Genomic DNA, 21,748 nt, shown 5'->3' with positions numbered 1-21,748 from the left:
TAATAATAATAATAATAATAATAATAATAATAATAATAATAATAATAATAATAATAATAATAATAATAACTTGTATTTGTTATGTTGTATTTGTTTTTGATTACCGTACATGATGATGATGATGATTGCCTCTGTTAGAAATCTAGCTGCTAATTATCTTATGTCCTTAAAAAGTGGCGCCACTGTTTTAAGCAATCTGCTGTCTTGTTAATTCATAAATAGAACCTTTGCAAAGAAAAATATCGCCGATTCCTCTATGGAGGTATGTTTTAGCATATCTACATCCATATTACTCGAGTCGCTGTTCGATGATATCTGAACTCCTCTCATCAGGCCTGACGGAGGGGACAATATCTCGGCTGCCGATTAGCTACGTCTATTCCAATATGGCAGCGTAGTGCTCATGGAGTAACGCGGCTGTTACATGCCAACATGTCTCTTCTCCGAGCTTGCTCTCTCTCCAAATGCCTCGGTCGGCGCAGTTTAGCGGACGTTCGCAGGTGTTTTGCGGAGCGCTGCCAGCTGTGTGTCTCGGTGAGAAGCACCGCAGTCAGACGGATATCAGGTAAGTCGCAGAAGGGAACTCTGTTCCTGACTAATATCAGTTTATCCTCCATGAGAAGTTTGCTTATGTCTTCGCGTCTTACTCTTAAAATACTTTCTGCCTTTCATTCCACTAATTCTCTGGTTTTGCTCAAAACTTCAATTATTCATCCTTCATTGAGTAGCTTTGTTAGCTTCGTCGTTGGTCCACGTTCTTACCTTAATGTAGGCAAACAAAGTGATAAAATCACGTTTTCAAACGAATACACAAAGTTCATCACCAACTATTGTTCTCGAGGATGACTACTACTGCTGTATCTTGATGGTTTAAAATTTCTTGTCTCTTCGTCCTTGAGCCAGAGACTGAAGGACATGTTTACAGCACGAGGTTTTCCCTTTTATATGTCTCTGCGGGATATTTTGAATTTATATTTTATAACATACATGTAATCTTAGAGTTTCAGTGTCAGTATAACAGTTATGCAGTATTGCAACCTCAAAGTTGTGCACCGATACAGTATCAAGAGTGCTCTTTCAGTTGAATTGTCCCTATGCTTTCATATTTCATATGCATATTACTGACTAGATAAAAAGCTCAATGAGAAACTTAAGTGACATTATGAAAATGGAAAATAGCGAGAAGATTGAGAAAGAAAATTCACAAATGCATGTTTTTCGAATACCTTCTTGAGATCAAGAGTGATAGACTAAATGTTAGTTTATGAGAATTGGAATTTATGTCAGACAAATGAACTAGACTGTTTTTTTGTTTTTTTCCAGAGACACCTTTCTGTCTGCAAAAAAGAAATATTTCGTCTGTAATCCTGAAATCAGAGGATGCAAAAAAACGTGTGCATGAACAGTCTCAGTTGTTAGACGGTACGTTGACATAGATTGCAGTTATCATTTTTAATTCACACACAAAAATTGGAGAATCGGTTCTTAGAGGACTTACACACAATGCATGTTGCAAGGCAAGCTTCAATTTTGATACATGTTTTACCAGACAAGTAGCAAACCATATTTTAAGTTTCCTTCTGAAGTTGCCTTGTGTTTTGCATTATTTCATTATAATGTGATATTTCTGTTCCCTTTCCTATTCTTAGTCCTTAAAGCCAGGATCCAGCAACTCCAATCTGACGTCGTTTTAGATGTCCAACATGCAAAAGTCCAGTTTCTTAAATCTCCTTCTTTTGGGGGAGGCGTTTCATCTGGAAGGACTGTCAAAGGATCCTCTAAAGACAAAAGCGACATTCCTAAATCTGGGAAGGTGGTTACAAAAGGGGCCTCCAAGTCTCAGCCGAGCCGCTGGATGAAAAAATTATCTGAGGAGAACATAAATAAACTTAAGAAACAGCAAATCCTCCAGCAGAAAGTACAGAGAAACGCTAAAGAAAAGCTACCGGCTAGCAAAAGTAGCTTAATGCCCACGAGTGCAACACATAAAACTATGTCTTCTCCCGCAAAGAAGAGGAGAGGTGGCACAAAGCTGTCAGACGAAATCCGCTCCTCGGTTTCTTCAGCAGCCGCAGTAACAGCCGCCACCTCATCAAAAGCAGCCGAGGCACTTAAAACATCTAAACAGAAGCGGAGAGACTCAAAAAGTAAAGTTTCTGACAAGGATGCAACAAAAACAACAAAGGACGGAGAGCTGACTGAGATTGCGGAGCTTGAAAAAAGACTTAATGATCAAGTACAGCAACGCATACATTTGAGTATGACAGAGAGATTCCAGGAGAGCAGCACAGGAAGTTCATGTCGGGACATCCAGCTCAGCATCCGCTCCTACCTGGAGGCGTGCGTGTTTATTGGGGACATTGAGCGCTCGCAAAGTTTCCTGGTCAGTCAGCACAGAGTTATGAGTCGACGTAAACTTCTTACCACAGATGTTTACAACATTATGATGAGGGTGTGGGCCAAAAAGGTAAGTGTCCCACGTCCCATTTTAGAGGGTTAATATGCTGCAGTTTCCTTGACAACAGCAAAGTTCTGCAGGTTTTATTTGGATTTTATATAATGAAACTTGCACAGACTAGAGTGTAGATGTTAAGTGGAAGGAAAAAGATGACTGGTTTCGCCACTTTTCTTGACCATATCCTGTTTATATTCATATACTTTTTCCATTTCCAAATTATAGGTTGAACAGTTTTCTGAGAGATTTTCAAAGTCCATGCTGTTTTGTAGCCTGACCCTTCTTTAAGGTTACAAGGTTGCATCGTTTTTGCATCCTTGATGTGTTGCTGACTGTTCATTAAATCTCACTAGTTAAATCTCTACATTTAAAATTATTGGTTACACTGGAGTTTATTTACGACTACAGGATGATGGATCCAAACCTATGTCACATTTCTAGATTTTTACTTGGACAAAATTTCAAAAGTATTTGACCATTTTCATTAGACTTTACAGTGATTCAGTAATATGTGTTGGTCTAATAAATAAATGGTCTGATAAATTACACTACAGCTGGTGGTTGTGAAAAATGAAAAAAATTATTCATGGGGGAATTAACATCTTTGAAAGCGTATTATAGTTCTCATAAAGTCACAAGGAGATTAGCATCTTTCTTGTATTTATATTAAGGTTTCAGCCAACTGTGTTTTTACACTTTTATGTATGGCTTTCAGAATTAAGAAAAATGTTTATACTGTGTTATTTTTTTTTTAGGTTTAATTTCCTTTCTTTCTTTGTGTTATCAAGCATAAAGTGAGAAAATCCTTTTTCTCAAACACATAATTGTGGTTCTCTTCTCTTCAGGGCACATTGAGTCAGATTGGTCGTATCTTTATTCTGATGGAAGAAGCTGGTCTGAAGCCAAACGTGGGCTCCTACTCGGCTGCACTGGAGTGTATGGGCCGAAATCCAAACTGCCCCCCAAAAGTAATTTCGAGGTACGTTTGCGAATGTGCACATCACTATGCAAACCAAGATTATGAAGAAATTGGTTCATTATTAAAGTATTTTGTGTTTTTTTTTAATATATTTATTTAGAAATGTTGACATTAACTGGGTTAGAAAAATATGTCTAGGCTGTTCAATGTTTCAAAGAAGAATAGTAACAATACCAGCGTTTTGCCACCAGGGGTCATACTGTGGCTGTTTGTGTGTTTTTTTTTTTTTTTTTTTGGGAAGATACAGTTGCTGTTTGGTACACTCACCAGCTTCATTACCTTAAATGCTGACTAATTTAATTAAATTGCATCTGTTTAATATTATCTTTTGAAAAAGCGCACATGTACTATCTATTTCTTATTTTAATCTTGTTTTGTTGCAAATCTAGAAAAGCAAGTGATACAAATATCTGCCAGACTGTCTACTACAATCTACTATTAATTCTTATGCGTTGAGCTTTTTTTTATTTTTTTTTTTTACTTTGGCTTTAGTGATATATGCGAGACATGGCTCGTGGCTTCAAGAGAGAAAAGTCCATGCAGCAAAATTGCTCTTTTTGCATTTTGCATCAGCTGCCATTTATCAGCCAGTAAGCTGCCCAGTATTAGATTTTATTTGTATTTTATGCTGCACATAAGATCAGTCTGGAGTTATTGTAGCTGCGGGGTGTAGTGGATTTCCTCTTTAATTTATCTCGATGCATATTACTACTTAGACTCTGGTTATTTATTATGTCTGCACAGAAATAACAACACAAACAAAATGAGGTAAACAAACGGAACACAAAAGACATACAAAGTGGGTCATCGGTATGAGACAGCATTGGAGTTTTTTTCCTCATAGACAATTTCAACATGCCTGATAGGGATTCAGAGGGCGTCATCTCTCTGTGATTTGAACAAAGATCAGGTTTTATGGAAATGGAAATCACTTAGAAAGTGGTACAAAGGACTGAGGAGAGATGCAGGAAATCCTGGACAGGTCTTCCAAATTTCCAAAAGAAAATTAGATGTTGTTGTTGGCAAATCAGAGCCTGATTGGTTTATCTCTAGTTGTTCACAGCTTGCTAACTAAAATTAGCAATTGAAACCAATACATTATTTCAGTAAGTTTTCTTTGCCTGTTCATAAGATGGATCACATCTGTAACTCCAAGCATTTCAGTCCATGAACACATAAGTAATTTTTATGCACTTTATTTGAAGTTCAGCAAAAATCTGCTTATTGAAAGATATAATATTATAATTTCCATATTTTCGATTGAGTCAGAAATGGCTACCTCTATTAAAGATGCTGACCGCCATAAAAAAAGCAGAAATTGGTAGTAGCAGTAAATATTGCATCTGTCATCTTTTTTTCTCTGTGAATTATAAAGGGAAACTGACCGTGGTGTAGATTAGTATGGGCCACATGTATTCTTTTAGAGAATTTCTTGTTTAACTCTTGAAATGTGATTAATTAGACAAAGTAGGAGTCTGTTCCCCTTTATCAAGCCTCATTTCAATAAAACATAAAACCTGCTTTCCCTTTTTACCCAGCTTAACAATCTTTAACATATAAAACCCGATCAATGACGGATTTATGGGACATTTTGTTCCATTTGGGGTCCCATGCACTGATGCAGTTGCATTGGTAATGTAAAACTGTGTCCTATTCGCATACTCATATGTTTCCTGTCTCAGTAACTGCACACGTAGGAACCTATGAACACACACACTGGGAACATCGCCCTATGCTGTGCGGTCCAATAGCAGGCCATGTGGCAGGCCGATAAGCTTGGCAGTGAGATTGGGTTGGTCCATCGATCAGTGTAAGCTGATCCAAACATGACATTGTGGTTCTGCAGCGTTGCATTCTTTCCCCAGTCTTTCCTTTATTTTAACTTCCTCATTATCATCCTGAGTCTAGTCAATTGTTATTATTTTTTTTTGCCATCAATGTCCCCCACTCACACTCAAATTCTTCTCTCCTATTAAGTCACTTCTACCACATCCTTGCCCTGAATGTACCCTTTTATAGTTTGCGACTCTCTCACAGAGACACACGCACTCATCCCTTTAAGATTTCCTTTTGAAAGTGCCGTGTCCTCCAGAGCTCTGCGTTCCCCAGGGTGCAGCAGAGCAGTCACCAGGCTGATTATGCTCTATCTGTCAACCTCTCTGCCCTCTTTGTTCCTCTGGACCACACTGCCAGCTCCCAGACTAATCCTGCCTTTGTTCGAGGCTTTCTCATTTGCTCAGACCAAAATTGCACGTTTCAACACGAGTGTCTCCAAGGCGGGAGGGAAAATACCGTGACCCCCTTTGCATCGCTGTACGGCTATCTCGAGCTGTGGAGTGCTTTTGTTTTTGCCTGTGACAAACAGATCCCAGCTCTCTTCTGATTAGTTTTTAATAGGTGGAAGCTGCTGAGCCAGGGTTTTCTCCTGATGTTAATTAGCTCACTGTTATTTATAATTGTCTGGAGTAAAAGGTGTGTGCAGGCTGAAGCAGAGCTCTGCTGTCCTCTGTGACTGGTGATAAATGGGTTTCTTCTCGCTCCTTTCTCTCGGCTTTGTGGTGTTGTTGTTTTGGTAGCCTCTAGGGGGCACTGCAAGCAAACACACCTAAGGTATCTACGTAAGTATCTCATCTGAAAGTTTTTCAAATATTCAGTTTTAGACTGTTGGGTGAAATTCAGCCAGTTGAAAGCCTAATGAGTGAGCATGATGAATATGATGCGTTCAGGGTAAAATGTTTAAATTAAAGATGCTTACAGGGCAGTAAACCAATTTTTTTCTAAAAGAACAAAATCTTTTGAGCAGCTAAACCAATATATCTTTTAAGAACAACTATTTAATTTACAGAGCCTTGCAAGAATATTGATGATCTATGAATGTTTCTCATTCAAACTATAGAGTTCAATGTGTTTTTCTGGGATATTATGCTGTATAGCAACTCAGAATGGTGCATGATTGTGAAGTGAAATATAAAGATTTTTTTAATGTTTTCCAAATAGAGTTTTGCAGGTATTCTTATTCCTCCCCTTTACTCTGCTACTCTTACATGAAATCTAAGGGTAAAATACAAATGGATACCTTCAAAGGTCAGCTATTTAGTAAATAGAACTGCCTGTAACTTTATCTGAGTTGTATCAATACATCTCTTCTGTAAGAAAATTGGTGAACGAACAGAATCATAAAAAGCACACCGTAAGGTCCAGTTTTCAGTTCATGCTTTGGAGGATGCTTTTATTTCAGTACAAACAGACTTTTCAGTCTTTAATGTGTAGAAAGGAATATTTTCAAAACCATATGTTTTCATTGTTTGCTTTAGATGTATTCTCTACTTTGTATGGGTCTAAGACAGAAAATCCCATTTGAAGTTTGTGGTTGTAACGTGACAAAATGTGGAGAAGTTAGTGGTATAAATACTTTTGTAAGGCACTGCACTCATAGGGAAGATTGTATTAAACATTTCATCTATATTCAACAAAGCGTTTGCTCGTCGGTATAATCTGGATTCAGTAATGAAGACTTTTTCTCCCTCGGGGAAATCTCCTGGTGATTCTATTCAAATATAAATTTCACTGTTGTTGTCAGGAGCCATCTGGGCCTGGATCAAACTGATCAGCCTGACAGAAGGATCGTCAATGCAAATGCCCAAATTTATATTCTGTAGCACTTTGCCTTGTTTTTTTTTTTTTTTTTTTTTGTTCCTTTTTAAATCTGAATTAATCAGATAGTTGGCAGGTCATTATTATTCCAGCATCCACAGGCAGGTCAGATGTCGTGAACTTTCAAATTGTGATCTGACGTAACGACCATAAAGTAGCACACTTCTGAAAATCTACATCACGTGTTTTAATGGGCTGTATTCTGATGAAAATGCTCTAAAGTAGAAGTGTGTGACGTCTGCTGTACAATTAAAAATGTTTTGTTTCATGAAATGCTGTTGCAAGAAAGGAATTGGATACAAAAACTAAAACATCAGTCTGTATTCTAAGGAAAATCCATATATAACCAGCACTATTACCACTTATGATTTGTTTTGCGCAACTATATTTAGAAGCAGTTGTTTAATTTAACTGTATTTCTTGAGTTTTTACATATATAAGTTTGCCTGTGCTACAATTTAAAGCCCTTTGATAAAACTGAAAATCAGTTCGACCTCTAAAAACAGAAAAAAACACGACTGTTTATGAATCACAAATTGCAGGAAAAAAATAACCTCCCACCCTTTGGCTGTGTCTCGTTGTCCAGGTGTCTGAATCAAATGAAGAAGGATGGGCTGTCTGTGGATGATCTGTTCAGGGAGTGTGTTTTCCAACAAGATGAAAGGGACATGCTGCTGAAGGCAGTACAGACTGTAAAACCAGACTACGAGCCCAGCCTCACCCAGAACGCAAGCCAGTGTTCATCACCACTTGTACAGGACTTCTACACAAATGTAAGTCGGATGGTGTTTCAGGGGCTGATCGTTCGCTAGTAGAGGCGGCGTTAGTCTGCAGGCACATTTTCCACAAACTCCGATATTTCACTTTTAACTTTGCTGATTTGAGTGACTGTTCAATGAGCATCCAAATGGGGGAAAAAAAGAACAAACATTGATGCCTTCGTTAAAGTTAATCAGTGCATCTAGCGTTTTAAAATGTAGGTAGCTAACTGGGATGTATATTATTTTGTGGCAGTTTGTCCAATAGGCTTTGTCAGGTGAAGCAGCAGACAGTGGGGTAAGCTGTCAGAAGACTCCAGTGTGACTACGGTAGATTTGATTTTCACCGCTAAACAACCAGAAAAGCACAGGCCTATTTATAGTCACCCAGCTCTGCTGTCTAATGGCTTCTCTGCTTGTGTTGCCTCTTTTCCTCTCACCTCTCCTACATTATTCTCACCTCCCTTTCTTCTTAGGCATGTCACATGACTCATCAACAGCTTTTTGAACAATTGTTGTATTTTTAGCCTGTGTCCATGTACCATTTTTACTTTACTTGTTTTCCGACTGTCATATTTTTGGCATTTGATTGTATTAGATTGCTGCTAATAGCATGTGATGTTTTTTTTTTATTTTTTTATCCTGAGGTCATGCAGTGATGGTACAAAGAAATTAGGCCCTCTTTTATGTGTTTAATAAAACTCCTCTTGTCTTTACCTGATGCTAAAGCTCCTGCTGGTATATCCTACCACAAATAAACAGCAAGACATGATGTATTATACCCATCCATCCATCCATTTTCTGTTCACCCTTGTCCCTAATGGGGTTGGGAGGGTTGCTGGTGTCTATCTCCAGCTACGTTCCGGGCGAGAGGCGGGGTCACCCTGGACAGGTCGCCAGTCTGTCGCAGGGCAACACAGAAACAGACAGGACAAACAACCATTCACACCTAGGGAGAATTTAGAGAGGCCAATTAACCTGACAGTCATGTTTTTGGACTGTGGGAGGAAGCCGGAGAACCCGGAGAGAACCCACGCATGCACAGGGAGAACATGCAAACTCCATGCAGAAAGACCCCTGGCCGGGAATCGAACCCAGAACCTTCTTGCTGCAAGGCAACAGCTCTACCAACTGTGCCACTGTGCAGCCCATATATTATACCCAGTCATTATTTATTAAAAGAAAAATATTGCCAAAATATTGCATCAGTATGTGATTTATTAGCTTCTTAAATTTCCCCTGGGATCAATACAGGCCATCTAATCTAATCTCACTTGACCTCTATAAACAAAAACAGGATGGTAATTCACTTCTATATGACCTCTTACATTGTTGTTGTAGGGAGTTGTGTCTTAAAACGGATTCAGATCATGAAGTTCGCAGTGTCATCACTCGTATTCATTTCTATTTGTGTTTGGGTTTGATTTGAGGCTTATACTTTAAAGCAAATTTGTACTAGCTCAATCTATTTAAGATGACTGAACAAAATTTAAAACTAAAACAGAAGCTCAGACTAATTTCACAGATTGTTTACTTTTTCAAGTTTTCCAAATAAACTTTTAAGGGGTTTAAACCTGTAGCATGTAAATTTTACATACAGTATGTTTTCTCTTTTTTTACATATTTATTGAAACGTTCACTATTTCCTGATGGTCTGTGCAGGAATACACTGATTGGTCAGAAACAATCAGTCAGAGGCATGAGGAAGGTCTGGCGCTGTCAATCATACTTTGACAAAAAAACAAACAAAGAAAATCTTTGTCAACATGAAAATCTTGGCGAACAGTTTACCACCGAAGCTGGTAAATTTTTTTTTTGTCCTAAAATTATAAAATGTTAAAATTGAAAGAGAGACATCTTTTAATCTATTACCATAAAAACATGTATAGCTAAACCAAAATTATTTATTCATAAACTTAGCAGAATTTAAAAAAAATATTTTCATTCAAGCAATGATGTTTTTCTGATAACAAATGAGAGCAGTATATTCATGTTACTACCAGTCAGAAGAAACCTAATGGTCAAATTAACTCATTATTTTAAACTTGAATCTACTAAGGTTATGAATATTTTTGGGTTTTTATGCGAGACCCTGCCTTCTTCTGAAATATGAGAACATATTAAATGTGCCTGTTTCTTTAATGGTGACTTTGATAGCCTTCATGCAGGTAAATGATCCAACCACGACTCTGACTTTTTGGCAGGCCGCAAGAGCTTAAAGGCTGTCCAAATAACTAGATAAGAGAGGAGCAGCCCGGACGGCCTCTGGAGAGTTTTGATTCGCTGTTTGCAGCAGAAGCCCGGTCTAATTAGAACATTGTCTGTTGGTGTGAAAATGAATTTTGATGAAGCTGTAGATCGTACAAAATGCAGTTTGATCCAGTTTCAACGTGTCTACAGAGACTGATGTGTTTTTTCTCATTGATTTATTTTGGCCTTCATTGCTGTTAATCACACTAACCATGCAAGAACTAAATAGTGCTTACTTCCCTATTCAAACTTTATCTCACTCGGTTAAATAACTTGAGTCTGCTTTGCTGGATAAGGAAAAATTACTTTTACAGTTAAACGCCAAATTCTGTTACGTAAATATCCATTTTTTCTGCTTAGTAAGGCTCTCAAAGGTTGGTTGGTCGATGGTTTTACTAAAATAGTTGTCTGGAACAATTCGTAATATATGATACTCAGGACATTGCCTCCACAGACTTGTCTTATTTCTACTTTCCATACACTTGTCTTTCTTTCTGTCTTCTTTCTTTTCTTTCTTGATGCCTTGTGTTCCCCAGGTACACAAGGCATGTGAACACATCCATGTGAGCACATCACAGCCGCTCCATGGTTCTACAATTGCTCCATGGTAGATGGTTTTGTGACTATTGTTGTCCCATTCAGCTCTTGCAAAGGGTCAGCTTGGCCGACAAGGCTGTGATGTAAATGCAATATGTATTCTGAAGCTTTTCTCTCAAAGCCAGTAGTAACCTCTTGAGCTTCTGTTGCTCATATATTATATTGGACCACATGAGCCAGTTTTTTGTCCTTGTGTGCATCAGAGAGCATTGACCAACGATGGCCTCAGAAATCAACACATCTGAACTCTTTCAATTTCAAGAACAAGTGAGAAACCAAGATCAGAATAGGTTTCTGAAGACTTTGGACTTTAAAACTCTAGTGAACCTCATTGAGAGCCATGACCAACAAATAGAGGAAGCTTTGATTATGACTACCAAAATTACTGGTCTGAATTCACAATTTCACCATTATGGAGGAGACTGGGCTTAACATTTTTGGGACTCTCTTCCGTTTCACTAGGTCAAGTGTCCACTGTTAAACTTTTAATCTTACAAGCATGGATTGGGAAAGTCCTATTTTCAGCAACCATGAAACATTGCACAGAGAACAGCTGAGACTCAGCAGCTGTGCATCAGATATGTTGATTCTGCAATATGTACTCAAGTAATATGTACTGAAGCTGCTGTAAAGGCTCAGTTTTTATGCACCTAAGTTTAAATGAGGTAGCCTCCAATCGTCTGCTGACAAGCATTTCATCCAAGATGCTGGTTTCCCTACTCTGTTGTGTAACACTCAGCTGAGCCTCATGAACGGACCAGTTGGTTCACAAACAAGCACAGGTTATCTGGGAGTGTGTTTTCCAGTTATTTAGCAGTGAAGCTTTTACTTCAGAATCATCAAGATTCTGTTTTTGTGGAATTAGGCTTGGTAATATCCAATAAAACTTTTTTTTTTAATCATTTTGTTTGTCTGTCTGGATTTTGTTTCTGTTTTAGAGGGAGCATCACACTTATCCCAAACTTGACTTCACTCAGGAGGAGCTCCAGAAGTGTTTTCAAAGTCAGCTCAGTGTGGAGCAGGCCTGCACCATCACCATCGACTCTGTTGAGGCGATGAAGCCCGTCACTGAGAACATGGTTAAAATGGTAACTATACTCCCCAGCTGCACGTTTTCAACCTATAACAAAACCCCATATGTTGTACTGACAGCTTAAACTCCTAGGGTTAAAGTTTTCTTGGGTCATCCTTGTAATAATTTATATCCAGACTTGACGCCTTTTGGTATCTCGTGTCCTATTCTTGTGCTCAGCCTTTTCTTCAACTCTGGCATTTGCAGCCAGGCCTGGCTTGCCTGACTCTGCAGATGGGCTATGTGGGAAGCGAGCAGGCAGAGAGTCCCTGGTGGTGCGGCAGCATTTACAGGCTGCCAGCGCTGAATAATTCTGCATTGTAACGGAGCCCTCTGGAGAGAACGTGCAGTCACCTCTCGCTCCAAAATCTGAACCAGTGTTTCTGCTCCATTCAAACTTCTGACACTTAATCCTGTGCAAGAAAGAACTGCTTAAGTGGGACACTTTTATTCCCTCAATTAAAATGCTTAGATAACTTTGTTTAGGCAATTTACACAAATTCAGTTTGGTGGAAAAAAATTTTGACAAAATGTAAAATCATTCTAATGTATTAATAGTTTAGCACAGTTGTCTATATTGTGTATATATAAATTGAAAATTACATCATTTCATTTTTTTGTGTTGACTGGCTGTTAATAGTCATACTAGATATTTTATCTGACAGAAAAGTTGCTACAGGTTAATTAGCACATCCATAAATTAATCATGTTGCATTTGCATTCATCCGTTTGCCACTCCCGTACAATCGGTTTCCCTCACTTTTCATATATTTTTCATCCTTAGATGTATTCAAGACCAAATCAAATAGTTTTAGCATTTTTTTTTTTTTTTTGCATCATTTAGATGAGATATTAAGCTGCATTAGTCTAAGATTTATAAAAGCTGCTACTTAAATAAAATCAATATCTTGACTGTACCATAGCTAAATAAAATGGAAGGCTTTACTGTCTGTTCCAAACCAATGGATACAAATATGTTTGTTTGTATTATATCTCCTCTCTCCAGCGTCAGATATCCAGGAAAATGAATCTATCCTCCTTTGCATTGTCTGTTTATTCATGAGTCTGTGTGGAATAAGCCTATCCCAGTTTCTTTTTTTTTCCCCCCATATTTTGTAAAGATGCATACTGTGTTTTTCCCGCTTTCATCACTACAATTTTTATGCCAAACCACCCCCCAAAAAAATCCCACCTTCACAGTGACTCCGGTAGAGAATACCTGGTGTGTGTTTTTGTCTCTTGCGTTAGGTTCATTTTATTTTTTGCTCTCTGCAATGGATGACTTCCAGTTGTGTCATCTTTCAGAGGGAACTGCTGGCAGAACAGCGGGTACAGTGGCAGAAGGTTCTCCTCCAGGCACTGAGGGAGAACAAGATGATCCTGACCAAAACCAACACCAGGGACTACAAGCTTAACCTTTATCCATATCTCTGTCTGCTGGAGGATAAGGAGTACGTTGACATTATGATACAGGTAATACAAGCTCGTTGTAGCTGCCGCATAACAAAATGTCTCAAGCCCACAATGTCACAAAGACTTCCCTGGGTTTGAAATAGATGTCATACATGCAGAGAAAGATATGTCATTTTTGTAGTATAAACTTAATGTGAAAAAAGGCCTTTTTGTCATTGTATTGCACCAGATAATAATGAAAGTTTCCAATTTATATTTATTACTATGTGTGTTTTAAATACTCCCTCATGTTTCGGTATTTCTAACCCTTTGAACTGTGCTGTATTTTTCTGCAGAGTGTTTCTAACATGCCTCCTAGTGGGGAGTCCCTGAAGATTTTAGCTCATGATCTGGGCAACAGGATCTATACCAAGTACTGTGTGAGACAGAAGCACCAGAATCGCGTTGTAGAGAAGCTGGGAAGTATTTATGATGCCTACACAGAACTGCTGGCCAAAGATACCAAGGTAAAAAAAAAGAAACAATAATGTTATATTACAGTTGTTTTTTTTTTCATTTGTCCCAAATACATCTTAAATCCTGAGAAGACTAGTTTGTCATGTGAATGATATATAAATTAGCAATTAGATGTATTTTTATACTGTGTTAATCTTTCAGAGAAAACTGGTTATTTTCCTTTAACCCATATAATTTCCACTGCAGCAACCAGTTCTATTTGAGATTAACAGGGTAGACACATTCCAGTATGGTAGTACTTCAAGATCTATCCTGGATTATGGACAGGTTTTGTCCAGGAATGTGCAACCATTGAAGATGGTGCTAACCAGTTTCTCCTGGTGAATGTCTCCAGAATTTTCTTTTCACTTCCAGCTGTGACAGATAATATTTCCTGTTATCTTTAAATGACAGAAGTAGGTGGAGTTCCTGTTTTCAAAAACAATATTTTTAAACTAGACACTAATGTTGAATATCACCGTGCTTTACAGGGCTTAGCTTTAAATGCATAAATAAAATTGTCTAACCTATGTTGGCAAAGTTTTTCGGTTAATTAAATTATGTGTCGACTTTTCCTTTATATGAATGGTAAATTCAAAGTAAATTTGAACCAGGAACCCAACATGCTGCTGCTGAATGTTTGTTGTTAATGGTCCATTGGGACAAGGCTTAACTTTAAAAAAAATCATTTTTTGTTACGATCTTCTTACAGTGTAGACATGATTTATTTTCTTCTCTGTCAAATCTCTCTTTTCAGCTAAAGCTTTCACAGTTGTGAGTTTGAAGTGACGCTGCATATCGCATAAATATCAATTGTTCTGTTACATATTGAAGCTTATTTGACCTACTGTCTTGCTTTAATGCGAGTTTGCACTCTTTGTCCCTACCTACGTATTTTGATGGCTTCATACACCCTTGGGAAGCTGCTAAAATGATCACAATTATAACAAGCCGGATGCTTAAATAACAGTTTGTTAAGGTACTTGTTTTTCCATTTGAGGTCATTTATATGCAGACTTTGTTGTTTAAAAATTCGCCAATTATAATTTTTTTTTTTTAGGGCAGCTCCTCTAAAAGTGTTGCTTGCTTCACATGTTTACTTTTTCATGCACCAATTTTGAGGCCAGTAGATGTGTAACGAAGCTAGCAATCTTTATGCAGATTACTTAAATAAAAGTTTCACAAAGGTTCTGGTGTTTTCCTTCAGGTGTGCAATGTCCTTCCAAGGGAGCAGTGGTGTAAACTGGAGATGGAGCAGAGTTCAGGACCCATGCTCCAGGGTGCAGAGACAAGTTGGCCATATATTCTAATGCTGGAGCTGGGAACCTTCATTGTGGACATAATGGTGAAGAATCTTAAAATTAACAGTGACATCCTGAACCCCGCCTATGACAGAAAGCTCATCCCCATCCTCTACCACATGTATACCTTCCGCAGCACCAGACAGGTACAGACCCACTTTTTTATGTGCATCCTCTCTGATGTAGAATTCCCTGCAGCTGTTGGCAAAATTGTACCTTACTTGAAATTTACTTGGGGAAGCTTCACAAAGCATCGACTCCGCTCTGTTCACAAAAAAAGAGAACTGTCTTGTAGTGTCAAACATTTGAATTTATGTGCTGACAACTTTCTTGATTTATACCAGTCGTCATTAGTTGGAAATTGATTAAAAATGTATAGGTGAATTCTTAAGGGTTTGCGTCACCCTCATTTCCATGCTGCACAGAGCCATATGACCCTAGATCAATACTGTTTAGGAGCAGATGTTTGCATCTGCTGGGATTCTTTTTGTCTTACATTTTAGTGGCTCAGAGTAAAAATTAAAGAAGCTTTTGAAAATGTTCTCCAAAAGATTAAAAATAAAGGAACAAATGAACAAAACGTTTCCATTTTTAGCCCTCCCAATTTGTCAGTTTGGGTCCTAAATTAGGGATAATGTCCCTAATTTATACACAATTACCTTAAATAACTGAGAACGTTATCGGTGAACTAGCTTTATAGCTGACCTTTTCATTAACAAAGAAAAAAGGAGTAGAAACAAAATGAACAACCTTTAAGGACTTGACCTTCACTTTTGTTCACAAAGATTGTTCAGAAAGCCTGTTACCTTGAACACTTGAGCGCCCTTCTATCCAGCATGAAGCTCCTAGGAGGGTGATTTATAAAAACCACTTTCCCCTGGTGGGGAATGGTGGTGGTAGCAGTTGAGTAAGATGAATAGGGCCCAGCCTAATCCCCTTTTTTTTTCTTTTTTTTTTTTTTTTTTTTGTGTCCCCTTAATTGGCTCGCTGATTTACTGCCGTGGGAGCCTGCAGCAGGCTGAGGTGACCACGCTCGGAGAAGCGGGCAGATGTGTGGGCTGTTGAGCTTGATGCGGTGTGACAGTGAGACATACTCTAGTCAAGTTTAATTCTTGTGTAATTTTCTATTCTTGTAGTTTCAAACCCTTTTCTCCATAGTGATTAACCCATCAGGGGGGATCCTAATGATTTTACTGCACAGCATGAAAGTTTGACTCATTGGAGTGGAGCTGAGGTGTTTCTGTCAGGTTACAGTCAACAAATGGAGCTCCTTTTATTCACTGCTTCATGCATGTTAAGTAAAATTAGACACAATATGCATAATAGCAAACCAACTCGTGCTATCTGCTCTAACAATGACTTCTGACAGGTACTTTACATTAAACTTTAAGGGAATATTTATATGAGTAACATCATTTCAAAATAGATAAATTGATTGGTGGCAACAACAATTTGCTAAACTTTTGAGAAGCAATTAAGCCTCAAGCTCTTTTTTAAAATGTTTTTTTTATTTGCTTATTTTTTTTTTTCTATGAATAACTCAAATATTCCTGATCCAAACATATCACTTCAGACTTAATTTGCATTTCACCTGGTTTTCCCGTCAGGTTGGCTTCATCAAGCCACACCCCATCTTGACACAGATGCAGCAGGAAGCCATGGAGACCACGCTGACCTTTGACTCCTCAGTGATGCCGATGCTATGCCCTCCGGTGCCGTGGACATCGGAGAAGTTCGGCGCCTACCTTCTCACCCCGGCTAAGCTGATGCGCACCACGCACGGGGCCACGCAGCACGAGGAACTGCTGGAGAAGTGTCCAAATCTCCACCCAGTTTTTGACTCGCTCAACCAGTTGAGTAATTGTGCCTGGAGGATCAACAAACCGATTCTGGACATAATCATCTCGATCTTTAACGACCGGGGCAGCGATAAGCTGGACGTCCCTCCGCCTCTGTCAGAAGCCCCTAAAATACCCCACTTCAACTCTCAGGACCTCACTTACACAGCCAGCGAGAAGGCACACATGAAACGAGAGGTGATCAATGCTAAGAAGAAGTGTAGCGAGATGCACAGCCTGCGAATGGACGCTCTTTATAAACTCTCCATTGCCCACCACATGCGGGACAAGCTGTTCTGGTTTCCCCACAACATGGACTTCAGGGGGCGCACATACCCATGTCCTCCGTATTTCAATCACTTGGGAAGTGATGTGACTCGGGCGACGCTCATGTTCGCTGAGGGGAAGCCTCTTGGTCCCAAGGGTTTGGACTGGCTGAAGATTCACCTGGTCAACTTGACGGGGTTGAAGAAGAGGAGCTCACTGCATGGACGTCTGGAATACGCCGACAGCATCATGGAGGACATCCTGGACTCTGCAGACGACCCTCTGAACGTTAGTTCACCTTCATTTTTTGATCACCATTACCAGAAAGTGGGTTAAATTATAATTGGCGTGGTAGAGATTGTCTGTGCATCTTCAAAAAGTTTAATGCATCTAAAATTAAGACTTTAAAATGTCTTAGTATTAGAGACATAATACACAAGACTAAACAGTAATCCAAAGACATTTAAGAGCTGGGATTAACATATTAAAGGCCAACTTACTTTCTAAATGAATTTAAGTCTTTAAAATGCTTTATATTAATTTAAAAAAAAAAGTCAGCCTTTAATATCTTAATCATATTTCTTACATTTTGTCTTGACAGAACTATTTAGTCTCAAATATTTTATCTATTTTTTTTCTGTCAAACAAAAGCCTGAGTTACACTCAGACATCTTCATTAAGTTCTCTGAATCAAAACGGTTGAGGCTACTGCTAACTCACTGCCAACATAACCCTTGCTGGTTATGTTGGAGCAGCAAGCTGGCTAACTAGCTCTTTTTTTTTTTTTTAGACCTTTCATGGGTAACTATTATGGGATAGACCCAAAACTTGACCTTTGGGGTCTATTATGGGTCCCAACTGGCAAATTTATTTCCACTTGGCTGAACAAAGTTCATACGTTTCTTCAGAGATATAGGTCTTAAATTTCATTCATAGTGGTCTTAAATATGAGTTGGTGAAACATGCAGAAACCCTGCTGGTAGAAATTTCTTTAAAATGACTAAATACCCAAATTGTAGAACAAACAGTAACTGATATTTTCTGCATATGTTTATCTAAGAAATCTGATATGTGTGTGTCTTTTTTTTTTTTTTGTCTCTTTTTAGGGTAAAAAATGGTGGATGGAGGCCGATGAGCCATGGCAGGCACTGGCCTGCTGCATGGAGATAGCCAACGCAGTCAGATCACCCGATCCAACTAAGTTTGTCTCTCACTTTCCTGTTCACCAGGTACTGAGAAAAAAAGAAAAAAAAAACTTTTTAAAATACTTGCAGAAATTCTAACAGGTGTCTCAAAGGAGGAAATATTATCTTTACCAAATCTTCCTATTATTTTATTTTGACAGCTCTACTTAGTGTGGTCGTGTTGGTTATTGCTTGAGGCATAAATAGGTTTAAAAATGCATGTGACTGCTGACTGTGAAATTGTTTAAAACTATTCGTCTTCACTATATGTTTCCCTTTCCTGTCGGGTCATTATTGTAAATAAGAACTCATTCTTAATACTTCACCGGGTTAAGTACAAGTTGAATGAGTGAATGAATGAATACTCAGTCCTTCACTGCCTTGTTCATCAACGAGCCTTTTCTCTTTCAGGACGGCTCCTGCAACGGTCTCCAGCACTATGCTGCTCTTGGCAGAGATGTTATCGGTGCGACTTCCGTCAACCTCATGCCCTGCGAGGTGCCCCAGGATGTATACAGCGGCGTAGCACAGCAGGTGAGCAGCGGTGGGCTTTTGGTGCAATTTACCAGCATGTGGTTCCAGCCTTTACACTGCAAAAACTTGACGTTACACAACAGGAGACTGGATTTTATGAGGCATGCTGCAGTTGCTCAGTGATTATTATTCAGATGTCTCAATAAGTCCCAAAGTGAGTGACAAGCTGAGCATGGAGAATGTTTTTTTTTTAAGTTTCTAAGTTTATGTCTTGCATTTAAAAGTGCTTAGTTTCTCTTGCTCTGCATCAAAGTCGAGGGAGAGAGAAGACACTTTGTTATTCTTTTAAAGTTTATGCGTGTGTGTGTGTGTGTGTATGCATGAAAGCACCCAGGTTGCAGAAACACTTAAATTGGTCCCAGTTGTGACTTTCTGGCATTTCAGAACAACAGGATTTGAACTGAACCAAGGACAAGCCTCTGCTTCTCTAAAGGCAGTGACTGTAACTTCAGACTAAACGCTATAAATTTCAGATTGCTGCAGAACTATGTTTTTGGTTGGCTTTGTCTTCATCTGGGCTTTGCAGTTATTATTATATTATACTGTTTATGACATCAAGTGTTGAAACAATAAACGACCACACCGGAATAAAAATAAATCTTTCTTATTCACAAGGGCATGTTTGTGTCTCTCTCTGGTAATAGCCATGTAATTTGAGACATAAAGTGAGAGCTGCATGCCTCAAATGCCCTCAGTTTCTAGAATGGAATAGAATAGAAATATTCTTTAACGTGGGGAAATTCAGATGTACAAGTTAAAGGTAAGTAGAAGCATGCATATTCATACAAATTTAAAAAGTATATAAAAATAATAATTAGAAATTGTACAGTGAGGACAAATTTACAACACAGGAGAAATATACTGTACAATTATTACTAAGCATACCTAGATTTAAAAAAAATGTGAAACTGAGTTAGATAATTTGAAGAAAATTCTTACATATTTATGCATTGAAAAAGAACATACTACATACAAGAAGTGGGGAAAAAAAACAACAAGGATGTGCAAAAAAAGCAACGACAGGAATATAAGAACGTCTTGAGTTTGCAGCAGAGTTAGTTATAGTTCTGCTGACAGGAAGGATCTGCTACAGTACTACTTTGTGGACTTATGATGTGGCAGTTTTATGCATGGGGTTCTAAATCCGTTCATCAATTTTTCAGTGCTATGCATCTCAGATGGTAAGATGTGTTTGTGAAATATTTTGAATATATGAAATATTTAAGAGTTGACTAGATCCCAAACATAAACAAAACGTGAGACATTGAGCAGGATTTTAGTGTGATCTCTTTAAATATCATTACCTGGTGTTCTCTTGCAATGTAGATGTGGAAACATGTGGATTATCAGGGGATTAAGATGCATCTAATGCTTCCACTATGTCCCTTGTAAAATCCCAATTAACTCCATTGAAACTTGAGTTTGTAGTAAGACAAAAGGTTAAAATATTTCAGCGTCATCAATGCTTTAGCAATGCACTATATTCTGAAACTCCCTTTAATAGCTTGACTGACATAGAAGACATTTTTCTATCTCCAAAAAATGTGTTTCAGGTCGAAGAGCTGCGAACTCGGGATGCTGCAAAAGGCCTGAAGATCGCCCAGGTTCTGGAGGGCTTCATCAGCAGGAAGGTGGTCAAACAGACGGTGATGACTGTGGTGTACGGAGTCACTCGTTACGGAGGGCGCCTGCAGATAGAGAAGAGGCTAAAGGAGATTGATGAGTTTCCCAAGGTACAGCAGTGGTTGAGCTGGTGATGAGTGAACACCCTGTTCTCTCATATTTTTAGCCTTTAATCAGTGTGATGTGATGATGATCAGGGTCTCTTACTTCTTCCTCCCTGATTTTTTTTACTTACACAGGGAGTATTATTGCAGCTTGAATCATTTTTGTCATTGTGATCTGACCTGCCATACAATTAGCTGTGGGACTCAATTTAATTACTTTGATGCTTTGAAATGAATTAACTGAATTGTATTTAACACAACAATCAAAGTTTGTAATTTGCTATAGATCATTCAAACACACATTCATATTCACTGAGAAACAAGCAGCTTTATGCTTCATATCTTAAACTCATGTATTTATGTTGGAGAAAAAAAGTCAAATATTTTAACAAGGACAACAAATATTCACTAATTTAAACACCAGTTCAAACGGCATGTATGCTTAAGTTGCACAAGGAGATTAGAAGTGTTTGCTTGCGTTTTGTAATTAGTTTTTCTGCAATTACTTAATTAATCTAAATTAAATAGTTGAAGCACCTGCCCTAATTATAACCGAGGAACATATAAAAGACTTGGATGCATGGACCAAAAGTCTGACGTTTACTTTGATGCTGCACAATATCTTTAGCATTTTTTTAATGTCACGCTATTATGTGTACGATATCTCTATTGAATGCGAGCGGCTCTGTCTAGTTCTTTGTGTAACATGTTTTTGTATGTCAGGAACTCCAGATGGAAATCTGTTAGAATCTGTTATAAAGCACATTTTCCAATTGAGATTAATGCTCCTATATATGGTTTATGTTCAACAAATTAAACAAGGAAAACAAGCAAATGATCTTGTTTTAATCATGTCCTATAATTAGTAATATTTGTGTATATATATATATATATATATATATATATATATATATATATATATATATATATATATATATATTGATAATTGCTTTGAATTTCTGATGTTTCTGTATAGTCTGGAAAATATGGAAATGTATGAAATAAGAGTCTGTCCATCCGTTCTGACATGGAAAAAGTATATACCTGGTTGTACAGATTGACTCTCCCGTCGTAATCTGAACAGTGCAGTGAATGTCTGCTGTGTGCAAGCATCCTGCGCCAGTTGTTTACTGATCCAGAGTAGTTTTGAGGCCAGAAATGAACAAATCAAATCTTGCCAAAATGAGTCGGACGTGTTGTTTTCAACATGTATGCGCTTCGGCT

General features: G+C 38.2%; 1 protein-coding gene across 5 annotated transcripts in view; it reads left to right on the top strand.

Moving 5' to 3' along the window:
* Positions 1–362: 362 nt before the first annotated feature.
* polrmt (polymerase (RNA) mitochondrial (DNA directed)) overlaps positions 363–21,748 on the top strand; it is a 43,285-nt gene continuing 21,899 nt past the window's right edge. For 4 of the 5 annotated variants that reach the window (XR_006371974.1, XM_044130104.1, XM_044130102.1 and 1 more), the window contains exons 1-13: positions 363–565; positions 1,324–1,422; positions 1,650–2,467; positions 3,301–3,434; positions 7,675–7,861; positions 11,632–11,781; positions 13,071–13,238; positions 13,514–13,684; positions 14,881–15,120; positions 16,582–17,367; positions 18,186–18,308; positions 18,675–18,797; positions 20,351–20,530. Coding sequence is in view for 4 of the 5 variants with exons in the window: in XM_044130104.1 (XP_043986039.1) it covers positions 433–565; positions 1,324–1,422; positions 1,650–2,467; positions 3,301–3,434; positions 7,675–7,861; positions 11,632–11,781; positions 13,071–13,238; positions 13,514–13,684; positions 14,881–15,120; positions 16,582–17,367; positions 18,186–18,308; positions 18,675–18,797; positions 20,351–20,530 (3,312 nt within the window). In the remaining variant the exon portion in view is untranslated. The remainder of the gene's footprint in view (positions 566–1,323; positions 1,423–1,649; positions 2,468–3,300; positions 3,435–7,674; positions 7,862–11,631; positions 11,782–13,070; positions 13,239–13,513; positions 13,685–14,880; positions 15,121–16,581; positions 17,368–18,185; positions 18,309–18,674; positions 18,798–20,350; positions 20,531–21,748) is intronic. The other variant, XM_044130103.1, reaches the window with a different exon arrangement.

Source organism: Gambusia affinis, linkage group LG10 (assembly GCF_019740435.1).
Source record: "Gambusia affinis linkage group LG10, SWU_Gaff_1.0, whole genome shotgun sequence".
NCBI lineage: Eukaryota > Metazoa > Chordata > Actinopteri > Cyprinodontiformes > Poeciliidae > Gambusia > Gambusia affinis.
Note: the sequence above shows the minus strand (reverse complement) of the source record. Positions and strands in the feature narration are given on the sequence as shown.